Source organism: Poecilia reticulata, linkage group LG2, assembly GCF_000633615.1.
Source record: "Poecilia reticulata strain Guanapo linkage group LG2, Guppy_female_1.0+MT, whole genome shotgun sequence".
Taxonomy (NCBI): domain Eukaryota; kingdom Metazoa; phylum Chordata; class Actinopteri; order Cyprinodontiformes; family Poeciliidae; genus Poecilia; species Poecilia reticulata.
The window spans coordinates 610,747-621,546 of NC_024332.1; the positions used below are offsets into that span (position 1 = coordinate 610,747).

Consider the following 10,800-nt stretch of genomic DNA (forward strand, 5'->3'; position numbering starts at 1 on the left):
CTGAGAAATATGAGCACCCAGCTTCCTGGCCCATCAGGTAAGAGGAACATTTTCCTGCAGCCACGCGATTACTTTTCCGACCCTTAAACCCACGCCGCCGGTGAACGACGGCATCTTGGTCCAAATCAAGTTGTAGGATTTGCATAGAAATTGGTTGGAGATCAGGAGATGCTCCTGTTCCTCTGAGGCCCAATCACTTGAAGACAATGAGTGAGAAGTCTGAGGGAATAAGATCTGAGGCAGTGATCTGGAAAACAGGACAGAAACTCTGCCTCTAATGGAATATGCTGTTACACTAAAACTTTACAATTAGCTCCCCTACGGTGTCTTTATGGGATTTAAATTCAAAAATACCTTATTTAACCCAAAGGGAAACTAAAAGTGTGTTCACAGATTCGTTGCGGACGGTGATGCTGTGTAGCAGTCAGTCTTGCAGCGAATTTGAGTAGGCCTCTGACTGAAGACTGTTGCTAAATGTCAATTGTGTACAAACTCTTTGCCATGAGAGTCAAAATTAAGTTGAAAGCACAAAAAATTCATATATTTTTAGAAAGTCTTTTAAAAAATAACTCTTTGTGCATTTTTTTTTTATTTTAGCTCTTCAATAATAAACTGAACTATTTCTGTTTCATTAAAATGAACAAAAGTCTGAGATTTTTGTAGGAAACTGATGTGTAAATCATTGTAGACATAAAACTTAAAAAGATTGTTGGCCAGCTCTGCTAATCCACCTCATTTCCTTTTGCCACTTTGACTTAATAAATCTCTTATCTGTCTGGATGACAGAAAATATGGCTTCTCTTTTTCCAACTCAGTTTTTTTCAGTTTGAGGGCCTAGAATTACCTAAAAAGTGCATTTTTTTTTCTTCAAAAAGTTAAGTCATGCAAGTGCAGCTCGTTTCTACGAGGATGAAGAGCGGAGTCTGAATTGAAGCCGCTCTGATCATCCGGGTGTCAGAAGCTGCTTTGGAGTCCAGTTTTGTGGAGAAACCTGATAAATGTCAGAGGTTTGGGACCAAAGTGCGGGCAGAGAGGCAACATAAATCAACAAGCTGTATTAGCAGAGGCCGTCTGGTGACAGCCGCCACAGCAGGCGTCATAATCTAATGCCAGGCTGTCTTGTGCGGCAAAAGAGCATCTTTCAGTCAAAGTCTCCTGTGAGAAAAGCCGCTCGCAAACGTCGGCATGCAGGTAAACAGATGGGAAGTTTTCTCGTCGCTCCGTGAATGTCATGTGCATGATTGGGAATGTCAGCGCAGCTATTTAGCGCTGACGGCTTCAGAAAAGTACTCATCACCTTTACAGCGTGATGTACGAGCACGGAGCAGAAATTATCCCCGCGTCGGAGACGCCTGACAAATGTCTCTGAGGGAGGGGAATCAGCAGGCTGCAGCAACTTGACGGAGCATTATCTGCCAAGGACGGGTTGTTTCCTGCCGTTAGCTGCCGATGTAGAGCATTTGTTTTCCTGGATCTGATCCTGCTTAGACTCGATAATAGGCTATAAAGCACCTTTTTCTGCCTAACAGTATCAGGCGCTCACAAAAAGAGCGTCTGCTTTTTTTGTTCGGAGAGACACGGTGTTCTGATGAAACATGTCACATCTGCGTTCGCCAGTTGTTCTCCTGAAGATCTTCTCTTAGATTTAATTGGAAGTGGCACACGCTTTTTGATTTGTATTCATGAACGAGACGTGCAGCTGTTGCGCAGCTCCTGGCAAGCTGTCGCTGTTGTTACTCATTCAAAGTTCATGCTAAGTGTGTGACCGGACAACAAGCGTGTCTGCAGGCAGCATATCTGAGGAGAGAAAGCAGCAGAGATCATCGGCTCCAGTAATAACTAGAGCTGATGAACACATCAGCCATGTTTGCTGACTTTAACCACAAGCTTAGCAGGACTTTATATGTAGTAAAACATAAAGTAGGGTATTCTAACCTTTGAACTTTTCACATTCAGTCCGTCTGTTACAATGTGGCTGAAAACATTTCTGAAACTGTTCTCATGTAGTCGCAGCCTGAGATGGCGCTCTGGTCAGATGAACTTGTTTGGCCTGCATGCAGAAGTCGACATTAATACAGTGAAGTACGGTGGAGGCAGCATCATGGTGTGTAGATCTTGTCTAGATCAGAACTTAAAACTTGATGTTTAGAGATGTTCTCCTGCAATCTGAGCTTCTTGGTAAAGAAGAATGAGTAAATGAATTATAGTGACGTTTAAAGCTGGTATGACAGATTTGAAGGTTTGAATATTTCTCCATGTTGACTCCAGATTCTGACTCTGCCTCCTGTCACTGATTCCTGCATATGTGCTTGTTGGTGTTCAGTCAAGTAAAGCATTAAAGGGGGGAAATATCCCAGGTTTTTGACTTCTCTCCATCATTTTAATTACCTGCAAATCAGGATTTATGTGACTGGGTAAAACCCTGCGGAGCTGCCACTTAAGTGTTTCCTGGAGTGCATAATCCAGCTCATGTCTGACAGAAGACAAAAGCTCTGTCCTCGCACAGACTCAATGTTCTCTCTTATTATTTATGCACCTGCCTTTTGGATTTCAGGAGGCTTTTACTGCGGGAAGAGAGTAAAAGCTGGACAGGTTTTCAGCTTTAATGGCCTATATAAAAGGAAGTGAGGAGTGGGGGGTGTTTTACAGTCGCTTGAAATGGAGAATGCAAGTCGGGCTTTGTGTGGACCTTTAAATTTTACTGCATATGAGGAGTCGTCTTTGGGTGAATCCCCTGCAGAATCCTCTGCAAACGAGCCGGCATCTATTGACGTTAGAGACGCCGCCGCTCACGCCGCTCCCTCCGGCACCATTCGCCGTTTGTCTCCGTGACCCAGAACTTCCTCCTGACAAAGCGCTACCTCATTTCAATGCTAATGCGCCGTTATGGGTGTTTTCTAAAGCGTTGCTGCTGTTTATAATGATTCAGCTTACCTCTGAGGCGCCGGTTAATCCCGCAGATCCCCGAGGAGCCGCCGTGCACCGAGAGGTCACGCAGATAGTGTTTAAATAGAGTCCTGCGTTATCCCGACGGGACGAGCGCGCCGCCTGCAAACAGCTGACAGGTTCATGAATTTCCCTGCCAGGTTGGGATTAACTAAAAATGCAGCTGCTCTGATTGTTGCGTCTTTATGAACCCTTGACCTCGAGGCGCACATCCAGATACGACCTTTTCTAGAAGGAAAAACACAAACCAAGGAGAAACGATCTCAAAGAACCTTCAGGTGTTTGTTTCACCTGCAGTCCAAAAACAAAGGAGCAGAACGGAGCATCGGCTTGAACATTAATGGTTCTTGCGTGCATGATCGACTTTTTTCACTTGCAGTATTTATAGCAATATCTGAGGTTTAGTATCAGCCGATACCGATCTGATACAGAAAGACTTAAAACTGTTATTTTTCAGCAAAATACAAAATATTACCACTTAATTTGATAAATCTGCACCAGTACAGCACACTTATAGCTTCACAAGTTTGGTCAAACATGTAAAAACAACTTTAATCTGTTCAGACAGTGCAATTAGGAGTATAATAGTCAATCTACAATAAATAATAAAGAAACTGAAACAGTCGATTCACCATTTTGCTCAAATATGTAAAAATAAACCAGAGCAAACCAGGGCAGCACTGATTCCTCCAATGACTCGAGTTCCTCGATTATTAAAAATCATTGAGGAAAATGTATCTACCTCGAAGCTTTGTAAGTTATATTTTATTAATTAGCTCACTGTGTTCCTGTCGGATCATTGTTTGCATTGCGCAACGCTCTCACTTCAGCCTCCGAGTTGTTTTCGAAAGCTAACTGTTAGCAGCATAACGTCCAATTTTTAAGTTTGATCACTGGGGATTTTTTTGATTGATGACAATGTCAGGATTTTTGTAGTTTTTCGGGGGATTAATAAGCGTCCTTAAAGTGACGGGAGCCTTTCTCCTCCTGGAGCTGCTGCCTGGTGGCCATTATTCAGAGCGAACGGCGGTGAAGAGCGCGGCGGGTGTCTTTACACAGGTGAGCGGACAAACTCAACGTGCAACGTATTTACGTGCAACTATAACAAACTTATCAGAAGTCCTTGTTAAGATGCTGCTGTACTGAAATGGGCTGAGAGGCCACAGAGTGAGGAAGAAGTCATTAAAAGCAACCTAAGGCCAGATTACTGTTTATTTACAGTAAATTTTCTCAGCCTCAGTCTTATGGGAAGTTATGGGGAAATCAAAAAGAGACAGAGGCTCAATAGCAAGATGTTAACTTACTAAGTTCAATTATTGAAGTCATATTTGATATATATTGCTTTTTTATTACAACTTTTGGTAACATTATGTTCCTGTAAAATACATAATACTGCTCCTTTAGAGGTGATTAAATCAAAAACTGAGGAAATTAGAAAAAAGCAATAATGTTCCCAAGTGACCTAAAGGAGGAAAAGTTTAATCTGATTCATTTCAACCTGAGAAAAAAAAAATATTTATGTCTTTTTTTCAACCTCCTGAAGTGTTTAGTTTAAGCTGCTGTTCCATAATTGAAAGCAACCTGCCGTAACTCTGCGTTTCTCTCTGCTTGATGTATTTCTAGGTGTTCTTTGACTCAGGCAGTTCTTTGTATTACAAATGCATCATTGTTCATCTGGCAACTTAATTACAAGCTCTAGATAATAGTTTCTCTTCAGATTTTCAGCCGGTGTGAATCTACACTGATGGTTTCGGATCAAAGCCGAGCCGATCGTGACTTATCGCATCTCAAGCAGCCATTGAACTCAAATTATTACTAAAAGAAGCACATAATGTGGTTTCTGCTGCTGAACCCTGAAGCTGCAGATGGTGAAAGGTGAAGCTGAGGTGAAGGCTGCTCTGTTTCTGTCTGTCGTCCCAGAGACACGAAGGTTTCCCCTCTTCCTCCTCTTCCTCAAACATCGCTGCAACCGAAGGGGAAACGCAGCAGGAGGTGAGAGGAATATCAACAGTACGAGGGATGAAAGCGTATTTGTGTCCTTTTTGCCAGCAGATTTCATTGAGGAACTCATTCAAGAAGTTTTAGAGACTCACGGATTTTCAGGAAGTTTTTTTGCTCAATTTTCCTCCGAGATAATTAGCACGTAAGAGCTGTCTCAATTTGGTGATTCACAGTTTTTCACTCCAAATTCTGGGTTGTTGTTTTTTTATTGGGAGGGAGATCTGCAAATATTTTTATCCACAGGAAATTGCTGATAAATATTTGGAAAGTAAAATTAGAGAAGAAAATCAGAGCGGAGCTTCAGCTTCTCCTTTCTGGATGGAGCTACAGCGACATCTGCTGGCCATAAAGGAAACTGCATCACTAATCTTCATGGAAAAGTGAAAAAAAAACAACTTTTCCTGAGTTCCTGCTATCAGACATAGTAAAATATGACTTGAAGTCCAAGTGAATTAATATGATTTTGTTCAATCGTTTTATAAAGTGAATTGGTGCTATATAAATAAACTGAAAACTGAACTTTGTAAGAATTTATTTGCAGCCTTGCTGAGCGGTAAGTATGCAAACCAACTCTAAAGAAGCTGCAGGATTTTCTGCTTCATATTGTTGTGATTTAGAAATGACACTATATAATTTTTTCTCCATATTGTTGCTGCAACAAGCATGAAAACATGCAAGTCTGGCTAAAATATCTGAGCATTATGATAGCTCATTTCTAAACAGTTTCTGGTTTTCGCTCAAAATCTTCTAGAGATTTTCCAAATCAACAAAAGGAATGACTTTATGAGAGAAATCAAAATTCCAGTCTGAAATTTCTCAGCAAAATAAATCGGCCAAAACTTGTAGTGTGTTAATGTTTTTACGCTTTCAGCAAGTGGAACGGCATGTCCTGTGTTGAGCATTGAGTAAGGTGAAGGATCCGGGATGCTGGGGGCTTGTTTTTGCTTCAGAGAACCAGGTGAGATTTTATAATATTAATGTGAAAATATGTTTTTAATTGGGTCTTTGAAGATCGTAATGAGGTAAAATGTCACAATATCAACTCAGATTTGATTTAAAATGTTAGTTGGCTCACCTACAACTAAGCATGTAGGTGAGCCAGGGTTTGATATAATTTAAAACAATCTGGATGCAATTAAGTAAATTTGGTAACACTTTATTTGAAGGAGTGTGCATAAAAATGACAAAGGACTATTTATAAATGGTGTCATTAAATGTCATTTTGTAAATATGACATTAAAAGTGTCAAATTTCTATACAAAGTTGACACTTTTAATTGGCTTTTTTTTAAGGTTTTGTTGGCTTTAGTGGCCTTTATTTGAATGTAGTTTGACAGGAAGGAGGGTCATGAAGGAGGGGGAAGACATGCGGCAAATGTCACCAGGATGGGACTCGAGCCTGTGGCCACCGGCATGGGGACTAAGGCCTCAGTGCATGGGTTGTGCTTTGTCCCTGCGCCACCACAGCACCCCTTTAATAGGCTTTTTATATAATGTTTAGTGTAACTGCATTAAAATGTTATATACTACAGAAAATACAAAGTTTACACTTTTAATGCTACTTACGTGTTTCATTAAAAGTGCAACACTTATTGCGTGAAATATTCAGCAAATATTATAAAACTGAATTTAGATCAAATATAACTTGGATTAAATTAATGAATGATGTATAAAATCACTATTGCTGGATTCCTGTAAGGATGCAGTTGTGACCTCTGACCACAAGAGGCGCTAGCGGCCGAGCTGTTTGTCTTCCGTCTTGGAATAGAAGCAGCGAACATGTTGCCGTGTACAGTGCGCATGCTCACTGAGCATTGTTGTTGGAGTCAGCTGGTGGTTGTCAGTCTGGCTGAAAGTGGAGAAAAATATCAAGTGAAACGGAGCAAAAGCCGAACGGATTGAAATATTTTACAGAAGCGACAGTAGGTGTCGCTGTTGTCGCTTTATGACTGATAGTGGCGCTGAATTTGATTTAAAATGAGAGCAAGCTGATCGTTTCTCCGCAGGTGGAGCTCTCGGATGGAGGCAGAGCCGGAGGACCAGGAGGAGGAAGAGGCGGCTGCTGCCATGCTGTGGTCCATCCAGGAGGCTCTGGAGAGGCAGACCCAGCAGATCGGAGCGTCGGCCTGCGGGGCCACAGCGGTGGTGGACGTCCTGAAGGCCCTCGGTGTGGATGTTTCGCCGGAAGAAGCTGACCGCTGCGTCCAGACCCGCCTGAGGAGGAACGAGTCTCCGCTGCCTGACTACCTGCTGTCCCGCAGCGAAGCTGGTGAGGTGCGGCCGTGTTTATATTATGGGATGTTGGTGGGTGAAGAATAGTTTTCCAACATGTTTGACAGCGAAATATGGTGCTGTTCATTTATATTCAGACTAGAACTGACAGCAGTGACGCATATAGGGGCGCTGGCCTAAAGGGGGCGCCAAAGTAAAGACAGAAAATCTATTTCTTGTCATGATTTTCTGTATTTAAAATATGTTAATTGTGTTAGAGTACAGAGAGTTGAATATAAATCTGCAGGTTAAAATTTGTTAAGGATTTTAAGGGATCTGGATTAATAAAATGTAAGATTTGTTTCATATGACATCCAATTGTAATTGATTTTCTTGTTTTCTCGTTGGAAAAAGAAATTACAAATGACAGAAGATATTTATCTGGGAGTTGTACGATGAAGTGTTAGAGTCAGGCTACAAGAACTTTTGTTTAATTAATCATTTTTCTAAAAGTCGTGATAATATTATTAGAAAAAATAAAACATTTTACTAGATAAATATCTTAAAATTATGAGTAAAAGTCGTTTTAATGAGAAAAAAGGCTTCTAGTTATTAACATCTTATGTGTCTGTCGTTAAAACAAACTAAATAATTGTTTAGAGTTCTTCTAATGATGGGTTAAAAAAACTACCTGTAAAACTTATAGCAATGTAAAACTTCACATTCCTCATTTAAACTTTTTAATTTTTATGTTGAAATTCTCTTGAAATTACAAGTTAATTCTTGTAATAGAAAAAAACTCACAGCTTGACCCAAATATTTCATTGTAGATCTGAATTCAAAGTAAAAAAAAAGATGGCCGCCCTGACATCACTCTGAATTTAGTAAACACAAGGAGTGAATTAGTTAATAATCTAGATTTTCCTTGAGTTAAATCTTTCAAAATGGATAAAATCTCTAGTGTGAATCGTTTTTCTTGTTGCCGTTGGCGACCGGTGATGTTTACCTTCGTCCAGGTGCGACTCACGCTCAGCTGATCCGAGGCGCTCAGGAGGCCAGCGGCGGGAAGGCCGTCGGCCGCTTCTTCCACCTTTATCCCCGGCGGCGCGTCAGGTTGGTCCCGTGGCTCGCACGCTGGATCAGGAAGGGCGCCGTTCCCGTGGCGACCATGAACATGCAGCTGGCCGTGCCCGACGGCGAGGAGGTGCCCGACGCTTGGCACCATCAGCTCATATTTGGAGTCGCACCCAGAGCCGTTTTTATGACCAACCCTTTGGATGTAGGTGTGTGAGCCAGAAGATTTATTGTTTATTTGACCAAAGCAGTCAACCTGTCGGTTTTCTCATTGGTCATTTTACTCCTGATTGCACTGAGTGAACAACTTAAAGTTGGGTTTACATGTTGGTGTGTTTAAGTGAGCTGTACTGGTGCAGAGCTGTCAAATAAATGTGGATTTCAGTTCATTTATGTCTGTTTTTTGTTTCTAAATGTTTCAAGTCAATTCAAATTGTTTTTCTTTATCAGAATCTCTGTTTTCTTTTCTACTCTTATCTGAACATAAAGAAGTTTGGTTCTGTTCTGTCCTTCAGTCGGGGAGGTCGAAGTTCACCAGCGACTCTGCAGCCAGTCAGTGCTGCTGGTTCGTCGGGAAGACGTTCTGCAGAGATTGACGCCTGACGGTTCGCCGCCTGACCTCTCTGACATCCAGTCCGACCCGCGCTGGCAGAAGCTGGACGTCGAGGGTGAGGCGGCGACCTTCTCCTGACACCGACCTCTGAGCCGCCATGTTTGATTCTGGTTTTCTTTTCTCCAGGTCAAGTGAGGCAGATTATGTTGGAGGAAGAGCTGGAGGACGGGCCCAGGACGGCTCACGTCAGCATCCCCGCGGCGTACAGTTCAGGGGTCACGCTGTTCGCGCTGACGGGTTCAGATGCGGCTCAGCAGCTCCTCAAGGCTCCTGAACTTCCTCTGCTGTGAGGACGGAAGAGCCGACTGGAGAAACGCTGGACTGGAAGGCAGCTTTCTGATTATTCTCCTCCACTCAGCCACAACGCTGATTTTCTGAGTTCAGTGATTTATTTCAGAAGCAATAAAAGCCTCGAATCCATCTGAGATATGAGACTGAAATATAGAGATGGAGGTGGTGAGCTGCGGTTCATTTTCTGCTCCGCTTCTTCCACTAAAGATGGAAAAACATCTTGTTTCACATGTAATATTGTAATAATAATAATAATACATGTTTTTGTGGAATGTCCTGTGTGTTTTTTAAAAAGTTCAAACTTTAATGTTCAATGTGAAACTCAAATATAAACTCAAATGCTAAATGCATAAATATTCAAGTATACAATTTTATTTATTCTAAATGTAGAAGTTTGGAATCAGTGAGGAATTATCAAGCAAAAAAAGTCAGGATACAGTTTGCAAATAATTACATTTTTTGAGGGAAAATTAAAACAGTTTGAAGTTTATAACCATAATGAACATTTGTAGAAAAAAAGGGAAAGTTAGCAAACTTAGTGCCAACAGATTCTTCTGTGTTATTCTATGAAACTGTTAGTAAGTATTATCTCTGAGTGGCTGATACAAGTTTTAAACTATGTTTCTTAAAGAGCTTTAAGGAAACTTTCCAAAATCGTTCCCTGAAGATCGGCTGCATTTCTTTTTAGGGAACGTTTCTCATCTTCAGGTACTAATCTGAACTTGAGTAGAAATAAAGTTTTCAGTGGAAAGTGAATGAAATGGATTTGATAATGTAGAGAGATTCTAGAATGATGTGCAGGTTCTTCTGAAATAAAAAGGTCAGGTGATTTTTGATTAATGCAGTGAAGCATTTAGGAAATATAACAAATGCAGTGAGGAAGGAAGACATTTTTTTGACCAAGGTAATCCTGGCCGTGAACAAAAACACAAAGTTTGTGAAAGATTAATGAAGAAGATGAGATTGTGATGTTGGAGGAAATTTAACCAATGGGAAAAAAATATTTGAGTATGAAAATACAGCAAATGTAGGTAAATGATTAATAAATGTTAGTTTGTAAAATATTGTTGGATGAAATATCCAGTTCAGTTTGTTTGTCTCTGCAAAAATGTTTTTAAAAAAAGTAAGGGGGGAAACTTGGATTTTCAGTCAGTGGAGGAGTTTAGCTGGTGCAGTTTTATTTTTCTGATAAAAATGTAATGTCAGATGCTACTTACGTGTTTCATTAAAAGGGTAACACTTTTATTGTGTGAAATATTCAACAAATATTATAAAACTGTACTAAGATCAAATATAACTCTGATTAAATTAATGAATGATGTATAAAATCACTATTGCTGGATGTCGAAAATGTTCCTGTAAGAAGGCAGTTGTGACCTCTGACCACAAGGAGTGGTCAGAGGTTTCTTCTGTATGTTTTTTTCTTACTATGATTTAAGGTCGATTTTTTATTTGGGAAAAGTGCTTTAGAGTTTCAAGAGAAACTTTATCAAATATTTATGTAAATGTGTCAAAATTAGCCACAAGGCTACACAAAGTTGTTAGAGTGAAATTACTTAATTTTTTTTATTTTTTGTATCATGATCATTTAAGCTTAATTATTACCTCATTAAATGTTAATGGTAATTTATTGCAAATTGTTAAAAAATAAAAAAGATAACTTTT

The 10,800-nt window shown here is 40.4% G+C and overlaps 1 protein-coding gene across 1 annotated transcript; it reads left to right on the plus strand.

The window, feature by feature from the left end:
* Positions 1 to 6,722: 6,722 nt before the first annotated feature.
* Positions 6,723 to 9,408, plus strand: LOC103476728 (uncharacterized). Its single transcript, XM_008429259.2, has 5 exons — positions 6,723 to 6,868; positions 6,953 to 7,215; positions 8,174 to 8,440; positions 8,747 to 8,899; positions 8,971 to 9,408. Exons 2-5 carry the CDS (start codon positions 6,966 to 6,968, stop codon positions 9,132 to 9,134), a joined length of 834 nt encoding a protein of 277 aa, XP_008427481.1. The 5' UTR covers positions 6,723 to 6,868; positions 6,953 to 6,965; the 3' UTR covers positions 9,135 to 9,408.
* The last annotated feature ends 1,392 nt before the right edge of the window (positions 9,409 to 10,800 follow it).

What these genes read in the sequence shown, in the direction of transcription:
- LOC103476728 (XM_008429259.2), top strand. Translation starts at nt 6,966, where the DNA reads ATGGAGGCAGAGCCGGAGGACCAGGAGGAGGAAGAGGCGGCTGCTGCC. An exon ending in GACCAACCCTTTGGATGTAG is followed by an intron (nt 8,441 to 8,746) that starts GTGTGTGAGCCA and finishes TCTGTCCTTCAG; the next exon opens with TCGGGGAGGTCGAAGTTCAC. An exon ending in GCAGAAGCTGGACGTCGAGG is followed by an intron (nt 8,900 to 8,970) that starts GTGAGGCGGCGA and finishes TCTTTTCTCCAG; the next exon opens with GTCAAGTGAGGCAGATTATG.